This window comes from Aulostomus chinensis, chromosome 14 (genome assembly GCF_037954235.1).
Source record: "Aulostomus chinensis isolate RoL2024-O1b breed Wild chromosome 14, RoL_Achi_v1.0, whole genome shotgun sequence".
Taxonomy (NCBI): domain Eukaryota; kingdom Metazoa; phylum Chordata; class Actinopteri; order Syngnathiformes; family Aulostomidae; genus Aulostomus; species Aulostomus chinensis.
Genome location: NC_141333.1, coordinates 15,346,543 through 15,367,848, shown reverse-complemented (window position 1 = coordinate 15,367,848; position 21,306 = coordinate 15,346,543). Strand labels below are relative to the sequence as shown.

The following is a 21,306-nucleotide window of genomic DNA, read 5'->3' as shown; positions in this document are numbered from 1 at the left end:
TCCTCTACACATCATTTCAAGCAAATGCAATCATGGAGAAGCCTGTCTAGAGAAAGGCAACAGAATCACCTGTATTTGTAGTAATGTATATTTTATTATATATCACAATGCAACTGATGCCGAAGTACTTAAATGAAACCATTTGCAAACCTACAAAGCCAGCTGAACAGCTGTGTGAACACTACTTTAGTCAAATGACCTCAGATTATTAACAGCTCTGCTCACAGACGCCAAATACACAAATGGATGCAGACAACCTGGCAATACAATTAAATCATCCGGACGCACGGCTCAACATTCAGACTTGATGTTTTCAAATCAGATTCATGAATTGATGTTGCTTTTCAGCACCAATTGATCCAACAGGAACCATTAGAGGGCGATTTAATTATCACGTATCCCCTCCCCTGTTTGGTGAGCGTGCACGACATGGAGCGACTCCATGGCCAGGTACAGTTTCTATTTGTGCGTGCCTTGAATCGCACTTTAAAAGTTATCTGTTTACTGTGTTGAAGCCTTGAGGAGGCACACCATTAGGTGAGCCCAATAAAATAACACTAATTGCCCTGTAGCCTGTCATTGAATGCTATCCATGCTCTATGTCACTGTGCCTGGTAGCCTTTAGCTGCAGGTGCTCATCTGCAGACTAGATCTTCAAGGGTCAGAGTGTATGTACACATCACACACAGGAGTTTATTTTTGTCCTGCTTTCTAATTGGCATGCTCTCACCTCTGTGAATAGTTTAAGGTAAATATTTGTTACCAATGACATACTAATCACCTACTGATTGGGGCTGCAAGCTCAGAGCTGTTCAACGAAAATAGCCTTTCCCTCTTTCGACCCTCTCCTCCTCTTTCTCCATGCAATCAACTTCCCCCTCTCTCTCTCTCTTTTCTGCTGGCTCATTTTCCTATCTCCCTCTGTGTCCTCTCGCTCTGTTTTCCCTCAGTGCACTTGGCCTTGCTCTTATGCTCTCCCTCTCTGCCCTCCTTCTCATTCTCTCTCATTTCTTTCTCCTTGCTCTATCTGCCCAGCCTCTCTCCCTCCACACTCCCCATTTTCTCTTTCTTCCTCCGTCTTGTTTTTTCCCCGCTCCGCCTTCTCTTTCTTTCTCTCTCTCTCTCTCTCTCTCCTCTGGGCAGCGTGCCAGCTCGTCTTCCCTGGCGCATAGCCAACTCCTCTCCTCCACTTTGCCTCCGCCTCCCCTCCCTGCCTCTATTCCCCTTGCCTCTGATTGATGGCCCCTCTATTCTGGAAGGAGAGGAAGGGAAGCCGGGAAGGAGAGAGAGAGACGGAGGAAAGGGGAGCAGCAAAGCCCACATGAGCACCAAAACACACACACACACACACACACACACACACACACACACACACACACGCACACACACACACACACACACACACAAACACGAAAAGTCATGCACACACACACGTGCACACACATATTGCACAAAAATACAACAGTTCACACAAAAACCAACAGGGGCACACATACACACAGACACACACAAAACCAATCCAAACAGAGCAGAGGGGAGCACACATACAAAGAGCTGTGTGCAGAGCAAGCAGAGCCTTCGAGCCTAGGAATAAGCACGCGCGTGCACACACACACATACACTTCAGACACATACACACACATACACTTCAGACACATACACACACATAAGGACACTGATTCAACCATCAGGCTTAGAACCAATACAAGATAGGCAACATACCAGCTAGCAGAAACATTTAGAATGAAAAATACTGACAGATAGCTCACTTCAATGGGTCCAACACACAGTTCTTGTTCCACCACCTCACAGGAAAATGCATTTACTTAAATTAATTTCCTGGAACCTTACCCTGAGTAGCCAACCTAAGATTGACCTCTAAGTCACACTAAAATTCAATTGTTTATTTCTTGGAGGATTGAATTTTGTTCCCAAAATGGACATTACAATAAGAAACAGTTTGGTTTTTCAACAACATGGAACAGCTTTAGCCTCACCTCAAAAACCAAAACATTTAAGTGTTTATATTTACACTGGGTTAATACTGTATAAACAAACATGCAAGCAAAGACACAGATGAAAATGCTTCTGCAATACACATAGGAACATGCACATGATGAATACACACATTCCTGCACACAAACAAGAATTTTTCTAGGGCATCTGACTCTGAGACACACATTCTATCCCTCACAGTTGGGGTTGTAGTTTTACAACCATCTCTCTCTCTCTCTCTCTCTCTCTCTCTCTCTCTCTCGCTGGCTATATTATTCACTGAGCTATTAGTCATATTCACACTGTGCCAGCTCACCAGCTTGCATTGACAGACTGCATACAGCTCAAAACTCATGTCCCCTACAATGCAAACAGACACAAAGTAGCCAAAGCTGTCTATACAGCATGCATGCAAAGATGTGCACACACGCACACACACACACACTGTAATGAATGTTGTGTTACTACACCTCAGTTTCATCTGTACCTCAGAAGCAGTAGAACTCAACTGTGTTTTAGGGCAAAACACACACACACACACACACACACACACACACACACACACACACACACACACACACACACACACCCTCACATTTATGGTACATTCCGACATAGACTGAATTAATCAGGTACACTTGTGTACCTCTATCTTCTAGTGAATTCAAGAGAGCACACCCCAAAAAAGAAAATACCCAAACATAAACAAAATGTTTTTTGTTGAAATGGAATGAGAATGCAGAGAAGGCGAGAGGAAAATAATTCTGACTCTCAGGAATCACCTTTGAATTCAGCTGCAGCTGCGACTTCCATTGTTACCCACTTAATTTGCTTGCTGCAGCGGTGCAGGCGGTACCTGTGATAACACTGAATCCACTCTCCCACCCCCCTACCCTTCCCACGGTCACATGTTGTATTCAAAGATGACATTTCATTTGTCTTCTCTGTGGGAAACACACAGTGACCATCCCTAAAATAGATTTCTCATTAATTAAGTTCTTACTGGTGTCTTGCTAAGATTTATGCAAAAATCTATTTGTGTACACGGGACATCAACATTGAGAGTTTGACTTTTAAGTTGATATTAGTCCTGCTATGGACAACTCCAGCCTAGGGTTTGATTCATGATACTGTGTTGGACTTCAGTACTGCACAGATGTGTATACCTGCTGAGGCAAATCATGCTTTAATTACAAAACATTCCTCAAAGTGACTGTGTTTATATGGTTTAATTCTATGCGTGCTAAGTGATGGTGGGAAGGTCCGTCTCGTTTCACAAGAACATAGAATTTACAGAATATAGGACGGACACTGTAACTGTTGCTTTTTCACCTCATTCATGTTTCAGTCATTGTTAACAATCTACCAGCACAAAACATGACCAATACCATGCTCCCAAATCTCTAACACCACAGTTTTTGCCATCCCAATATACATAACCCAAATATACGGTTACATTCGGGGGGAAGCAGACATCATCTACAAATAAGCTACAGTGGCTACGTGGTATTGGTGCTAGTGGGCTATCTAGTAAAGTGAGCACTTCATATCTTAAATTGCAAATCAATAGAGAGCAGCACCAGCTGTATTTCTTTTTGGTTTGCAGGTGGAATAAATTTCCTACCGCGGCCTTGAAGACATTCCAAATAAAAGAAGAAAATGATCAGATGTGATAAAGTGTGGTATGATTACCTCAAACTGTTCATAGCTGAATGTATGAAAAAAGTAGTGTATCGTAATATATACAAATACATGATTTAAAAGTAGACATGGTCGGTTGCCTTCATTTGCCTGTGGTATCTTCAAAATGTTACATGTAGCAAAGACAATCCAGTGCAAAAAAGTTACGCAAGGTTAAATTGTGTTGGTAGTTTTTGGTGTTTCTAGATTTAAGTGGGTGGCCAAGTCATGCTAACTGCAAAATCCTACATTTCTCATGTAAGGCATCCTTTCTTTGCTGGATAGTTAACTAAAATACGATGCAAATCCATCCGACTCATGCAATCTTAATTTTCTAGCATAAATGACAATAAAAGCAGCAAATCATTATATTTATGTCTGGAACCAGCAAATACTTGTTATTTTTGCTTGAAAAAACAGGGAAATAATAAATCATTTATAAAATATTTGGTGAATAATTTTCTTTTTATTGATGAATCAATAAATCATTTACTTTCTACAGCTCTATCAAACAGAAATACTTCCAACAAGCCAATAAAGTCTGGCTTCTCTGAGCTTGTACATGTTAAAAGGTTAGTTCACTAGGAATTCAATTTTTTTTTTTACTCTCATCGCATCTTTCTTCTTTCTACCCTGAACTTTTGATCATTCCTAAAGGGTCATATCTGTCTCTCCCTCCCTCCCTCCCTCTCTCGCTCTCTCTCTATATGCCTCATTATTCACAAATGAGCTCTGTTACACATGTATGCACAAGCACACACACGGTATAAAGAGAGGGAGAAACATCAAAGCTACACACACCACAGATGCTACAACATGTGCAAAGAGGGACTGCATACACCACTGATCAGAGAGAGAAAGCAAACACACACACACACACTCATGCACGCGCGCACATTCACACACACACACTCATTTGACCTCCGCAAAGCCAGTTCTCGCTGACCCACATATGCAGGCTTGTGCTAATCTTGCCCTTTAAATAAAAAGAGAGGGGAAAAAAATCCAACCACAACTGTGGGATTATTGACTGACTGGGTGGTGGGAATGACAGAGAAGATGAGGCGGAGGGGATAGAAAGTGAGATTGAGAAAGAAAGAGTGGAAGGGGAGAGAGAGAGAGAGAGAGAGAGAAGCCCAATCCTATTATGAGGCAAAGTCTTGAGTTGAAAATGAAGGCATCTCTCGCTCTTCCTCTTTCATTCACTCACTCTTCTCTCCCAAAAGAGAGGAGGATTCAGGTCACAACTTCAGCCAAATATACCAGTGTATAAACACACACAAACACACACAAACACACACACACACACACACACACACACACACACACACACACAAAACGGCTAGACAGCTCAGGCTAATTAAGCAGGATGATAAGCACAGGCACACACTTTCTTCATGAAACACAAACAGATAAACATTCCCCCATGTGATCTCCTTCCATTGCTTATCCTCAGTCTTAATCCCTCTTTTTTTCTCCTCAGATGTTTAACTTTCTATTCAGCTCAATTTAAAGATGTTCTTTAGATTTTTGCAAAACAGTTGCACTAACACAAACATTGTTCACAAAATAGCATGAACTATCATATGAAAAGTCTGCAAAAGAGGGACTGGGCTACACATACTACTGTCACACAAAGACACACACTCCCACGCTCAGCCTTGTGTGTTGGTGAAATGAAAGGAGGGAGCAGGAAGGAAGGACAGCCAGCTGCTTCATCTGTCCTCAGGAGTCCACAGGGGAAACAGTCTGGCTGCTGAGCATCCTGACTATCAAACACAGCTTCCTATAATATCCTGCCTGCTTTGTGGACCGCGCCGTCTTTCTGTCGAGCATTCTGATACAGTATATAGAGGCCATATATACGCCAACATTGATTCTTATAATATCCTGTCTATACGGAGAGAGCAATACCTGCAAAAAATGTCATCATTGTTTTAGTATTATGCTGACTCACCTTGGAGGTCAGGGCTCAAGCATTCCGCCGGAGAACGAGAGATACTTGTGCTGTAGGCTGGTGATTTTGATTACATTTTATTTCAAGTTCTTATTATGCTACAGTGCATTGCTTACAAAGTCCAGCTGAACCAGCATTTCAAGAGCATGTAACTGCTACACCGAGGTTGTTTTTCTTTGAGTGAAAGAGGATAGAAGTGTTGAGGGGAATTTAGATTTCACATGCTGAAAGGGGGCGTGTCCAGAGCAAGATACTTTATCTATAGCGCTCATACTTCTGATTATATAAGGCGGGTCACAATTTGCATGTTTAAAATTGGACCTCTCAGAAATGAGAAGATGTAGATTTTCCCAGCGGCAACGGGCAAGAGGCAGGGTTCACCCTGGACAGGTCACCAGTCCATCCCAGGGCCAACACATAGAGACAGACAACCATTCACACTCACAGTCACACCTACAGTCAATTTAGAGTATCAATCAGCCTCGTCCTCTCTTGATGTCTTTGGACTGTGGGAGGAAGCTGGAGTACCAGAGAGAACCCACACAGGAACAGGGAGAACATGGAGACTCACACAGAAAGATCCTGTGCTGGAGCCGGGACTGGAACCTGGAACTTTTTTGCTGTGAGGCGACAGTGCTGACCACTGCACCACTGTGCCTCCCTAACTGAACAAGGGATATACAATTAATGTTATTATCAACATTAACTGCTGCTTCTTTGTCAATGTCAAATTAAAATTCAGTGTTTCCACAATAGTTGAATATAAAGTTAACACAGTGAGCATAAAACTCCTCTATTATTTCTAGATTAAACCTCACTTAAAATTGATTCTAATGAGTTTCACTGCCACGAGGTAAACGAGTTCTAGATTTAGGCAAAGATGAATGGTTTTGTATTGGCAAGATTGGCAGAAGCCCTCAGCTGAGGCATCAAAATCTATAAAGAGCCATAAAAGGCTGGAGACCTCTGTTTGGAAGCTTTTTGATGGACATTAATTGCTGATAAATCTGGATTTTTATTCCTTCAGTGAAACTGGAAACAATGTGCTACAGTCAGCTAAATGCAAGTCTGTTTTAAAATCCCTCGATTTTACGGTCTTGTTTCTTTTCCTTTCTTCCCATGAACACTGTGAGCACATCTAATCTGAGTTTTCTGTTATTTTAAAAGTAAAATTTCCAAACACACCAGTGTGTGTGTGTTCACATCTAACTTTCTTCGGACTTGCAAACCTCAGTATTTGCATTAAGGGTGGGAATCACTAACATTGTGATAGTATCCACTTATAAATGAGCTTGCTTTATCTCAGAAATTTGCCTCGGTGATCAAATTCAAGTCTCGCAAATCTCTGAGGAGCCTGTTCAGCAAAAAAAAAAAAAAAAAATGCTCTTCTCAAGTTTTTTCCTTAAACTGGACAGGATATTTGGGGCAGGGGAGGAGAAACAGGTCAAAATTCAGTAGTCTCCCATTGTGAGCAGAAAATGTTCCTCTGAAGCAACCCAGTTGTTGAGAAACACTTATCCAAGCAGTTATTGAAATGCTACCATGTGGGTTCCCTGCTGGTCCCAAGGGTCTACGGTACAACACTACCATAGCAGAGTGATAAGGAAACTGCGTATTACCTCTGAAACCTGAACAGTTTATGCACACATTTAAATTCAAAACTCCCCACAAGATAGAGGAAAAAGATATATTACGACTCCATGGTAATTTCAGGCTGCAAGGTCAGCGTGTGGAGTAACAAAAGCTCCTGCACACTGCCTCTGCACTTCCAATGAGCAAAACAGTGTGTTGCTCTTAGGAATTGTGAGCAAATACATTTATTGCTTAAAGGTGTTCAGTGAGACGGTAAAGGTGCAGTCCCAAATGTTTTCCCCACTGCACACTGCCTATGTGTGTGTGTGTGTGTGTGTTAAACCTGTGAATAACCGCTTTATAAAAAAGCTGATTAATCCATTTGCAACTATATGTGGAAGCACTCACGTTTTGTTTTTTTTTCCAGGGGAATCACGTACGACATCTGAAACTGCACTGGAAAGAAGCAATGGCAGCGGTGTGTATGTGAGGTACTGTGGTTGTAGTAAAAGCAGCACTGAGGACACAGGCGAGAGTTTCTGTTTACATCTTTTGCTGCAGTTGCATTTTCAAACTCAACACTGACTGAGCAACATTAGAATGTGCTTTTGCTGGAATGCAGACAGGATGAATTTGTGGTAGGGATGATATTAAATTGCAGAAGTTTCTGGTGGAGGTGACGAAGGGCAAGATGTATATTGATGATGGTGAAGCCTTGACCCCTTTGTTGCGTGTGGTTCAGAGACGGGAAGTGCCGGAAATTGGCTTCAAGTGACAACATTCAGCTAGTTTTTGTGGTGACACTGATGCTGACTGGAGCCAGAGCAGATAAACGTCACGTCTACTGCCGGGTCATTTGATTTCAGGAGTGAGTGCAAATTAAACCTGTCCCCACTGCAGACAGCAGGTGTTAGTTTGCTTTTTTTGTCAATAGGAAAGAGTTTCTGCAGTACACAAGGCACTTTTGTGTCCTTACTGTCAAAACACCACTCAACTCTGTTCTCTGAACATCACTGGTCAAGAGTGACCAACTTCATGTATTTAGTAACACATTCTAAAATCAGCTAAGTTGTTTTTGTCGGACCAAAACAACAGAAAAAAAAAGTATGCGGAACTGCACTTTACAATTTCAGGTTTACACAGTTCACCTGTTAAAGCTGTGTGGATCTCTGCTGGGAATCACGTGATGCTATAAACATCCATGGAGTCACCATCATATTATCATGAGTGCATGTCATCGCGGGTCGAGCGACACCCATTCCCATTCATTCTGAGCTGATACCTGCACATCTGTCCACAGGCAGACACCCACCTCTGCGATAGATCCTGCTATGGCTGTTGTCTCCACGGTTGCCGTGATGACAAACAGAAACTCAAATGCAGCTCCAGCCGGTAATGAAATATTTGAATTGTCTGTAAAACTGTCAAGACAAATAATCAGATTTCTATAACCCCTATTAGATTGTGTAGTAGCGAATCAAGATCTCGTTTTATCTTCATGAACAAACTTGATAAATCAGAGCTCTTGATGTAACCGAAACTGGACACTGGACTTGAGAGCGGCTGACGGGTCCAAACATTACAGAGCAGGAATGTGGTTTTTGACACGAGAATAGAAAGAGGAAACAAAACTGACCTCATTACTTCTTTGTTGAACGGAGTAGCGTGTTCACTGGCAGCAGATCAATGTTCCTCTATTTGGACTGATTATCCGTCTGTCCTTTCCAAGTTCTCTTTGTGTTTTCAAAATTTACTTCTGCATACTAGGGCTGCATGATTCTGAAAACACATCTAATTGCTATTATTTACAATGTGATATGATTTAGGATATTAGAGGGAATTGAATGTTAATTTTAACGTCATAATTCTAATATTGGGATTTTTATGGTGATACGTATCAAATAAAGATGTTTTCTTAAGACTGTGGAAGATGAGGCAAGGGAAGGACATCTCTGCAGCACTGCATCAGTTGATCTAAAATGGCAATCGCATAGCATTAGCATTTCACAAATGTCACGCCTCCCTGCAATTTGATAGTCATAGTAGGCCATATTGGGATTTCAATGAAACTTCCACTTCATATGCAGTCCTACAGCTTACCAAATTTTGATAAGTTGTTCACAGATATGTTCGGGATTACATTTTGTGGGTCCATATTGATCATGAATGAAGCGCGTTGAGCTCATTAGTCCTGCTGTCGCCGCTGTCCTCTTACTGCCGCTGAGCCATTGTGGGCTCAACACTTTGCTTAATGGGCCTTTGAAGTTAGCTGCTGTTGGATAGAAAGGCATATCTTACTCGCTTTCTTTCTCTTTTACACATTTTCATTTTTGTACTCCGGCTGTGAGCTGCTGCTGACTCTTGCTGGACACGAATCAAAAAAAGAAGAAGAAGAAGAAGAAGAAGAAGAAGAAGAAGAAGAAGAAAAGAACCTGCGATTCTTTTGCTTTCATCATCCTTCTACTACTTTTGCAGCTTCAATCCATTCACCACACACCTTAGAGTGTAACAACACATCATTCTGTGTGGAAGCTGCCATCTGCTGTGAGCTCATATATGTCTGAATTACAAAGTCACTCAATATACATGTTATGCGTCTCCACACAGTGGAGGATACAGGCAATAACGAGCGAAGCCCCAGAAGTGCTTTATCATTGAATATAGAACAACCAGGTACAGCAGTGTAAAGTCCTTATAGCTTCTCACTCTCCTCCTGGGGATACATCTAGTATATATATGATATGATAATGGAACTGAACCAAGAGAGATAATGTGATGCGCGTGTGTGTGTGTGTGTGTGTGTGTACTGTATGTGAGTGTGTGTGCATTAGTGTATCCAATGTAGCTTCGAAAAAAAGAGGCGGGCTGTTATCTTTGCAGTGCCTTCATATAGTTCAGATATAATCATCTGCTGAAGAGAGACGGAGAAGAGAAGTGGGAAGAGGGGATGAAATAGAGAGGAAATAAGAAAGGATCAAGATAGTAACTGGCGAAGGAGGGTGGAGAAGATAAAGTGTGAAATTTAAAGACTGAAAGAGAGAGGAGGAGCTGGGAGGGAAAAAAAAGCAGGCGACTCAAAGGAAGGGTAGGAAGGCATGAGATGACTGTTACAGCTCAATTAATGCTGGGACATGAGATGGCCTCGCGACTGATAATGACAGAGTGTGTGTTAGAGAGAGAGAGGCAGAGAGAGAGAGAGAGAGAGGCAGTAGCAGTAGCAGTGATCTCGACAGGATGTTAGGAGGAAGCTGGAGGGGGGGGAGAAGGGGAGCACGAGGAGAGGAAGTAAGAGCAGATACTGTTAAATCTATTCATGATTCATTATTTCTCACTGCAGCCCCCCCACCCTCCCCTCCTTGATGTCTCTCTATCTCCCTCTTTCTCCGACTGCCCTCACGCTTCCTTTGCTTTTCCCTCCATTGCTTTCTTTTCTTGGCTCTCATTTTCATCTCAACCTCCCCTCCCATCCTCTCCTCCTCCTCCTCTGTTCTCTGAGGTCTTTATCTGTCTCTTCTAAAGCTCCATCCTTCCTGTTTACCCTCTCCTCTTTCATCCGTTCAATTAATCTCTATCCCTCTTCTCCTCTCATCCCTGCTCTCACACTCTTTCATTAGCTCTCCACACCAACTCTCCATTTTTCTCTCTCTCTCTCCCTTACACTCTTAACTACCTTTTCCTTTGCTGGACTCTCCTCTGCTAGATCTTAAATGTCCTCATTTTTAAAATTAACTCTCATTTTTCAAACTATCCTCCTTTTTTTAGTCACGTCTTTTTATTCTACAACCTCTTTCGCTGAGCTTTGTTCAATCTATCTTCCAAATTCTTTGTTACGGCTTATTAAATCACTGTTTTTGATATCATCGGATATGCCATGGGGGGGGGGGGACTTTAATGGCATAAACGGCCCCCCCCCCCCAAAAAATTTGCCAAAGCAGCAAAATATAAAATGTCCAAATATTTGGACAGAACAAAATGATGGAATGCATTGATATAACACTTTACAGGCCGCACAAAGCCCTTGAAAACATGTTCACATTCATTTACACATACACTCTTACACACTGTGTGTGTGTGTGTGTGTGTGTGTGTGTGTGTGTGTGTGTGTGTGTGTGTGTGTGTGTGTGTGTGTGTGTGTGTGTGTGGCCATTACATGTGCCATGATGCTGTGTCAGATGGTTTGTTTCACAGAACCAAGCAGAAAGCCGTCTGTAGAAGTGGGGGAAGGCAGACACTTTCAAGAAGTACTTAGCAGGTGACTGGATGAACCATCCGTCAATCAGTTACTTTGTATCAGAGAACTTACTGTACATAGAAGTACAAGCCAGCACATTGAAGGGCAAAGTTGTTGTTTTTTCCCTTCAGTGTTGTTCTGAGAAGAAAAATTCTCCAATTCTGACAGACCTGATGTTACAGCAGCACCGACTGTACGCTAGCTTGCTGCTACCTCGCTGTAGTTTTCCTAATAAGAACTCATTGAGCTCTTTTGAATCCGAAATTACTGAATTAAACTTGCTAACGTAAGCGTTCCTCATTTCTTTGAACGCAGAAGGAGGAAGTACATTTGTCTCACTTCCACCTGTTGAGGGGAAACCACATGCTATTTAACCAATTCACAATCTCTTTTTAAGGACACACACACACAACAATCTACTTTACTTTGGCCTTTAATTTACCTGTAATCAGTGTTTGGAAAGAAAAGTAGGTCCAAGTGAGTCTGAGAGCGGGCAGTTAGTCCCGGCACTACATGAGGGAGGGGACTCAACTCGTGGTTTTGGATGGCATTGGGGTGGAGAGTGTCTGGGGGGTCTGGATTTAAGGTGATTAAAACATCTGAGTGCTCACTTCTGGATGTTAATTATTGCAGGGTTTTCTGCATAATTCTTCTCTATGTGCATTTTTTTTCCCCAAGAAATAATACAAAATATTCTTTTATTTGCATTCAGAGCTCTTCTAGCTTTTACTGATAGCCTTTTTGCGCCAGTGTGCTTTTATCGAGGTGTAATTTCAAAACAAGTTTTTTTCATTTTTGCTCATTGTTATTTATGAAGAAGCAAAAAATGAACAATGGGGGTTTTTCTTCCGAATGTTTTGGAAATAAAGAAAAAAATGTTACTCTTTCAAATTCACCTGTTTTGCTGTGTGTTTTCAGTATTGACAAAATGTTAATATCACAGAAACTTCTTGTTTTTATACAGCAAATACTGGCATCAGTAACTATCAGCTATCAGCCAAATCAGGTGTAAAAATATCGGCGTGTCAGATATCCTGGATCCCTAATCTGAAGATGTGAATCTGGAGATTATTTCGTTCCATGTGATCACCTTTCAACCGTTTTCTTCGAGAGCACATGCATCTCCTTTTGAGTTTTATAAAGAACAATTCTCAAACATACCACTACCAGTCTATCATTACTAAAAAAAAAATATGTCGGGGCACAGGACGGTGCCACTGGTGGACAAGTGGGCTATCGGCCTTGGCAGAGGTCTGCTCTCTCCTGGTAACCTTCTGTCTAATTTTTGGACATAACCTCTTTTCCACAGTTGCTCAATGTACTTTTGTGTACATATACTTTTTTTTTTTAAACCTTTCTTCTTTCTTCCATATTCCCGTGACTCACTTTTCTCACATCCCTCTTCACCAGTCCCTGACACCAGGCCTCTCCCTCTTCATATATTTCTGTCTTTTATTCACGTTCTCCTGACTGTAGCTTGGTCTCCTGTCATCCTCACCACTTATCCTTTCTTCCTCTCTCTCCTTCTTCTCTTCCTATTTTCCACACTCTCGCCTCCTTGGTCCCCCCCTGTCATCTTACCCCCTACCCCCGCCCCGTTCTCCTCCTCCTCCTCCCTGCATCTCTCAGAGGTGCAGCCAGCACTCCAGTCCTTTTCTCCTTTCTGGCGACAGGAGCTGACAGTCCAGTTCTGCTTGGCTTTGCTGCCAGCCATCTCTCTCTCTCTCTCTCTCTCTCTCTCTCTCTCTCTCTCACACACACACACACACACTCTATCTCTCCCTATGTCCCTCCTCATTTCTCTCTTTCTCTCTTTTTTCTTTCTCTGTATCCACTGATAGGTAAATGCTTCTCTTTTTGCAACGACAGTACACATTTCGCTGCTTCTTGCTTGGTAGTTCACCTCAAAATCATACTGTTCTCATTTACTCATTATTCTGAGCCAGCAATGAGACGTCGGGATATTTGCAGATGTTTTAAATTGATGTATTTCTATTTTAACACAAAACCTAACCAGACCTTAGCCACAGTGTGTCACAATTATCTCTAGATGTTAAGCTTCATACTTAGAGAAAATAGAACGTTCAGAATTTGGCTCACGTTCTCAGTGTCTGTGTTCCTGGACATTTGTAGAATAATTCACGAAAAAACGTGCTTTACTTTTCATGCAAATGTTTCATGAGAATATGATAAAATATTTTCCGATAGAGAAAATTTAAAAGACTGTTCAATATCAGCCCAAATAGTCCATTTTAGCAATAATCAACATAAAGCAAATTTCTTGGCTCAAGTAGTGTTATTATGATGTATATGATAGCAATGCTCGTTCATACCAACTTGAGGTAGGTAAGAGACGTGTGTTAATCCCGAGAGCTTCAACTGTATATCAACTGTGGTTTGAAAAAACTTTTTAAATGCACTTTTCCAGAGTTCTGCCCATCTTGGTTTAGGTTTCTCTCTCAATTTGTCTGTTTGTCTCTCTCCCTCCTTATTGCTTTGTCAATACTCGTGTCTGCTGAGGGCTTTAGGAATCAATCCATCCCATCCATCAGTCAGTTTTATTGTGCACATAAGTCTTTTATTTTACTAGCGCAACAATTCCAACATAAATTCCCCTTGAGGTTTTCTGCTTTCAAATGCGGTTCATGTCTTGGGTCAGAGACCAGGGTGGAATTTGAATTTTGGAGGAATATAAAATAAAACACAAAGAGCAGAAGGGACAATTTCAGCTGCAAACATGGGAGTCTATGTTGTTGCACAGACCAAAAATGTTCAATATTATCCCACATGAAAGTGTGCCAAATGTGATGTGTTATTTTTTCACATGCTTACATTTTTGGTTTATTATATAGCTGACGCTGATTGTCAGACCGATCATCCTTTGTTTCCAAGCACATAGAACGAGACACCAAGTCCTAACCGAGGTCTTACAGATGCAAGAATGTAAACCGCACTCTCAGTATTTGGACAGAGGCCCCCTGTTTGATGCTTCTGAACTATAATTATAAAATGACACAATGATTATGAGGTAAAGGTGCATGAAGTGCGAAAGCTTTCATTTGACTGTTTTCAAAGAATGTTTCATATAATGTGCTGCTTGCTAAACATATATATGTCAGGCATGCAGAGACCTTACCATTACAGGAAAAATAATATCCATCAAGCATTCCCCCCCCCCCCCCCGTCATGTATGACAGGGAACAACAGCAGAGAGACAGTCAGCATGAGAAAGAGAGAGAAAGTGAGTCTATCTGACGGCAGATCTCACATTTGCTGTCTGTCTGGACATTTATCTGACTCTCTACCTGCCTTCCTGACTGCAATCTTTCTTTTGTATAATGTGACCCAGGGAGCAAATCAGCAGCAAGCGAAGAGAGAGGCAGCTCTGGAGATCATGCTGCTCATCAAGAATACTGGAACTCTGCCAGAATAAATGGAAAAGATGGACAGATTTCACTGGTCTTTCACTGCCTTTAACCAGATCTCAGTTATGACAGTGGCTACATTTAAACGGACGGCAATAATCCGACTACTGACTTCATTCTAAATAAAACAGCTTTTCGACTGAAATGAGTTTCTTACAAAACGTTCCATTCATATTCCTGTTTAATTGCTGCAAAGCAGTCCACCCTATAACCAGAAAGCGTACATCGGGCTAATGGAATTCAACCTGAAAGCAAGTCAACCTTGTCGAGGTAAACACCGGTTTGTGTATGTTTACTCATTTCTAGGGGACATTTTTAAACTTTTTTCATTGTTATTTTATACAAAAGTGTTTCTGATAAATTGTCCATCTCATTTATATACACGTAGGAGTAACAGTCTTTTATGGAAACATGAAAAAAATAATAATGGTAGTTACATTAAAATAAATACACCCACACAAAATGACACAGCGGCATACAATGTTCGAGTGTGCAAAATTCCACTCCTCTTGCCTACGCAGTAAATGCAACTTGTACTGGACACAGTGAGTGACACACACACACACACACACACACACACACACACACACACACACACACACACACACACACACACACACACACACACACACACACACACCTAACCACAGCCTCCAACCAGCAGCAAACTAACAATAAGAAGAGACAGAAAACGACAGTCTCTTACCTGTTTGTGCATCTCAATGTTGAGACCGTAAGACATCTCATAGTACTGTGGAGACAAACACAAATGACAGAGCTCCGTCAGAAATGTTGACAAAGCCCACATTAACATTCAGTCTTATACAACATGGACTGCTGAACATCTGTTGCTCAGCATTAGCTGCATAAGCTGCAGTTGCCGGTAGCAGAAGGAAAGAGTGAGAAAATGAGAAATAGAATGTGAGTATACAAGAGAAATATGTCTTTAATGAGGTATCTGGTGGGTTTGCGTCTATACATACATCTGCAGAGGCCACGTGAATGACTCAATACTTGTTAAAAATACTGTGGGGATGTGTGTGTGTGTGTGTGTGGTTGTACTTTCCATATACCGTATGTGGATTTGACTGTCGTCTCAACCAAGGTGTGAGTGAGTGTGTCAAAATAAAGTCATACATGAAAAACAAAACAAAACAGCCCATCATTTCAATACAGGTTTCAATTAAAATGTGAACAATGACCCTGCAATATCAGTCAAATTAATCTTAATGAGATATCAAATCTTTCATCCCTGAATCAAGATTACTAATTGGATGGGCATTTAAGCAGAAGCAAATTTTAGAACTGACTGTAGGATTGTGAGTGTTAATGCTGTCAAAATTTTTCAATAGTGAGCCAGTCAGAATTTTTAGGATCATTTCAGCTAATAGTGATACCGATTTGAAGTCATGTCACTCAGCAGCTTGACAAACTGAAAGCTGAGATACTTTCAAAAGCAGTGTGTCTCCACCACTGTGGAACCTGCCAGTTTACAGCACTGCAACTAGAAAAGAGAGTGTTTACAGTGCAGCGACTCCCTGCACCACCACTGCGTGAATGAGAGCAACAGTATAGTCAGTCACTCGCTGCAGTTGCAGTTCTAGTACTAATGAAATGGCGAAACAGTAAAAACAAAAAAAACAAAAACAAAAAGAGGGCGCTTCCACTGAGTGCCCAGGCGGTTTCTGCAAATTTATGTTGTGAATTTGAGACAGGAAAGATCAGGACAGAGGGACAATCAGATCTCCCCTCTCTTGTTCATTGTATTTTGCCTCAGTTATGTGTCTCTGTGCGCAACTTTGTGTTTTTATTGCGGACTGTCTTGGCCAGCTCGCCTTGAAAAAGTTTCTTATCCTCAACAGGACTGACTTGGGTAAATAAAGGCTAAATTAAAAAAAATGATCCTGTCTTGGCAGTTCAAAGCTATATTGGACTATTGAGACATCATTTTAGCTGAGGAACAGCTGATGCTAATTGTTCTTCCTGATTAAAAGTGGACTACAGTTTGCTGAAGTAGAGAAAAACATTACACTATGAACATTAACATTCTAAAATAAACTTCTGACACGCTAAGTCGCCTCCCCAGGCAGTGTGAGTCTAGCTGAAACCGAGGAGTTTCCACCACGGCAACTTTCCTTGCATCCGTTTTGTCTCATTGTGAGTCTTTTGGTGTGAAATGACCTTAAGAAATGAGGGTCAAAGTCTTCGCTTCGAGTTCTTTTTCCGCGCAAAAGTGAATTCCAAGGTTCACTCACAGCTAATATGAGACTTTCGCTGTCTGAGTACAATCAAGAGTGTATTTTTCTAAAGTCAAAATCTTTTCACTCTGAAATTAAATCTTTCCCGACACGCTGGGAGAAGATCTGTTCACAGCCATTATGAACAAAAGGGATGATTACATCTGTCCACATCTAAAAATAAACTTCTGTTCTCACAGGCTTATGATTACCGCTTGTGTGTGTGTGTGTGCGTGTGTGTGTGTGTGTGTTCGTGTGTGTGTTTGTGTGTGTGTGTGTGTGTGTGTGAACGACTTAAGCCATTTTCAGGGGCACAAATCAGACTTGAGACCATGTTAACTGCAGGCATGCAATAATTTGGCGACAGAAGCTGTGCCCCCTCTCGGGTGAACACAGATGTTTTGGGTCAGCGGTTAAAGTTAGCATTAGCATTAGGGTTGGGCAAGCTTATGTTGTTTGTCAGTTCTTTGTGTTCTTGTATTTCATTGATTATCCTTTCAATTATATATGTCACTTGTTGATCTATGGCCTCGATATGAAGCCCGAGCCTTAACTGTGCTATGAATAGATGAAATATCCCTGACATGCTACAAACTCTTTCATTGTAAATTTGGATAAGTGAGTTGCTAAATGAAGCAAAACCTAAAACATATCCTTAGTGGCTACAAATCACCCAAAAAAGTAGAAGGCATGTAACTCTTCCTGCCATCTGAGGTGAGCTTGGAGAAAACTTTAGAGACGGTCGCTCCCCTGGCATGAGGTGGCATCATCTACTTGAACTCAACAAGGCATCACGAGTCTGCCAGCAGAAATGTCTCAGTGACAATAGTCATAAAAGCTTACAAAATGGTCCAGAGCGAATGTCCTTCACATTTCTGACTGCATGTGTGTTTTATGTGAATAGGAGACTCCTCTTAGTGACTAAAAAACTGCTGCTTCCATCGCTGCATGTGATTTTGTGTGTGTGTGTGTGTGTGTGTGTGTGTGTGTGTGTGTGTGTGTGTGTGTGTGTGTGCGTGTGTGTGTGTTCATTCATAATGTGCTGTAATGGTGTTGGTGGTGAGCGCCGTACATCCAGCCAGGATCCGTCATGGCGACAATGGGTGGATGAGCAAAGCTCTGACTGATGAGAGTGAGACACGACTGTCTCTTCCTCTGTATTCTTGTCTTCCCTCTATTGCCCTCTTCTCTCCATTTACTCGCCGCCTCATTCAGCGCCTTCCTCTCTCTCCTATCTCTATCTTCAGAGGCTGTCAGTCCGTCTTTTCTCCTTCCCCTCCTTCACTCTCTAGTTATTCCCCTCTTTCCTTTTTTTCTGGCTGTCAAATGGTCTTTCACTCTCCATTTCAGTCCATCTCTCTATTTCCTGTCTCATTTTATTCTGAGTTAGAGTTCTCTACCCATCTAACTAAATTTAAATTCACTTCACTGGAAAGAACGCTATTAAGTACAACATCACTAAGGCAGGTCATACAAGGTTTACAAGGTTCATGATGTTAAAAATAAGACGACAAATGATTTGCTCAATACGATGATATATAAACTGTACAACAGCATAAAAATTCAACTACACAACTAATTTTATCACTGAATTATAATTATCAAGCAGTTTTCTTTGCGCCTAAATTTAGCCGGACATGTACAAGATCGTCACCAAGCAGGAGTGTATTCAACAGTTTGAAGGCACAGTGTGAAAGTGGAGAACCACCTAGCATGAAGCAGAGCGCCTTAAAACCTTTTAACGCACACCTAGGAGTTTATGGACTTATTTATCCGTGTATTCCATCAAGTTAAAAGAGCAAACAAAACAATAAATAAGATATGCAGAATAAATAAACAGGCAGCAAGATGAAAAGAGAATAAAATCTGATAAAATATTAATACCTGCAAAATAAAAGTAAAAATAATAAACATAAAACAGAAGCGCATTTTTGGTGGCGGTGACGAAGAGACGAATCTAGTCCTCTTTACGATCAAGCCGGTTAGTCATAATATTCTGGGTCAAATTTTTCAATTTTTGTCTTGAAAACACGGACTAGTTACCAGAGCTTTGTTTTGCAGCGCTGCATCATGGACATTTGGTAATTGCTGAAGTCAAAACACACCATGCAGGTGGTCATTTATTGGTTTATTCATTATTTAACAGAACTTAAATGATAACACGAGCGTTGATCATTTGTTTTCCTTCCAAGCTGTTAGTTTCTCCTGTTGATAACAAGACTAAATCTTTGATAACTGTGCTCTTTATTGTTGCTATGGTTATATGTCAGTAATCGATGAATTAATTTTGAACGGCAGTTAAACTTCAGGTCAAAAATATGTGCAATATAATATTTCAAAGCACACCTCCCAGCCAATCAGAGAAGAGTACTCACACAAACTCCATCAATCTATCTATATATCTATTTCCTCTGCTGTCACCCTTCTCCTATCTCACCTTCCTCCTCTGGTGTATTCTCTCTTTTCTCTGGCTCTCACTCTCACTCTCTCCTCCTGCCAACACCTTTTCTATCTTTCTTTCCAGCCATTCTTTCCTCCACATCTTTCCCGCTCTCTTTGCCCTACTTCTTACTTGTGTCTCCTTGTTTTTATCTGTGTATTGTAGCCTTTTTCTGTGGAGGTGTCTTGTCCTTTACTCTCTTTTCTTCACTTCCTTTCTCCTTTTTGTCATTTCTATCAATCATCTTTTCCCTTCATGTTCTCTCTCTCCATTTCCATTTTCTACTTCACTTCCTCGCTTTGTATATTTGTTCTCTCTCGTCCTTGTCGAGTGCTGTATCTTTATTTTCTCTTTTCTCTCTCCCCCTCGAGCTGCTGTGTATTTAGCTCTTCTTTCTATTCCTCTCATGGACAGACTGACACACACACACAAAAAAGTGTGTTGTCACGCACACAAAAAACATATGCAATCATTTCTTGGAATCTCTTGTGCGTTCAAAAATGCTTCACATAACACACATACATTAAAGCACACACAGACATACACACAAACATACTTGAGCTGGCTCTTTGTGTTTCCATGTCTGCCTCTCCTCCAGCCCTCTCATCATGAAAGGCATGTGACATCTCTCTTTGTTCTTGCTCTCTCCCTCTCGCCATCTCTCATCAGCCTCTCTCTTTACCTCTCCATCATTACCTCTCCACACCATTCCCCATCTTTTTAACTCAATTCCTGCCTGTCTCTCCTTATTAATTCTCCCCCTATCTCTTCCATCAGCCTCTCCACCTCTGTCATTACTCTCCATTTCTCCTGTTCACTCGCTCCCCTTTCATTCTGTCCACTTTTACATCCTCTCTTCATTTACTATTGCACGTTTTCCCCAATTGCGCTAACAGCTTACAGGGCTCCAACTAGAGCTTTACTGTTGGAATACAACCTTGCAAGCAACATCCTAGCTCACTTCAGCAGTCGGTCTCTGAAACAGCTCCCCACTCCAGACTAAAATGATGAGGCTGGCTGTATATAACCAGCACGCCATTATAGAAGGGAATGTATTACTACACAGAAGGTGTGACGGTTCTCCTTCAGCATAAGAATTCATGTGAGACTCGGAGGACTGAGGAGCAGAGTGTTAAGTTCACTTAAGTTTCCTTGAGATTGGTTAATTAAAAATCCCATTCATATGATGAGTTCCGCAGTTATCATGAGGGATGTTTTTATCTACGTATGTATCTCCAAGATAAAATGTATGTTAAAAACTGTAAACCGTACAAAGATACATAGAGAACCAGTTGTACTCATCAGCCAAAGCATTAAATGTACTGACAGTGTTTGTTTTGAGTATAATAAACAGGCCTGCAGTAAGTTCCCTCTTAACGAGAATCATAATGTTCTAATTTGATTGAGTCTGTTTCAGAGACGATTATTTCGGAGGCTGTCGATCATGGTTTTGTTGAATTACACTGGCTTACACTGGAAGCTGTTCCTCATTTTCTGTCCCCTTAATTCATATAAATGGGATGGAAAAAATATTAGCTAGGCTACATCTATCGGTAAAATCAACACCGTTTTAACTGACGCCTTCAAAAAGTTAAGATGAACAGACTAAATAACAGCTAAACATTATAATCCTTGTGAAGGGGAATTTATTGTAGGGTCTTATACTCAGTTCGTCAGTTGTTTTAATGCTTTGGCTTATCAAACTATAGTTATTTGTTATTTTCATGTCTCAGTAAAACACCAGCCACAACAATAACATCTTTTTTTCT

At 41.2% G+C, this 21,306-nt stretch overlaps 1 protein-coding gene across 4 annotated transcripts in view; it reads right to left on the bottom strand.

Moving 5' to 3' along the window:
- The window catches only part of tle2b (TLE family member 2, transcriptional corepressor b), an 86,286-nt gene that overhangs the window by 33,509 nt on the left and 31,471 nt on the right, over window positions 1-21,306 (bottom strand). For all 4 annotated transcript variants that reach the window (XM_086223254.1, XM_086223255.1, XM_086223257.1 and 1 more), the window contains one exon: window positions 15,567-15,611. In XM_086223254.1, the coding sequence (XP_086079380.1) occupies window positions 15,567-15,611 (45 nt within the window). The remainder of the gene's footprint in view (window positions 1-15,566; window positions 15,612-21,306) is intronic.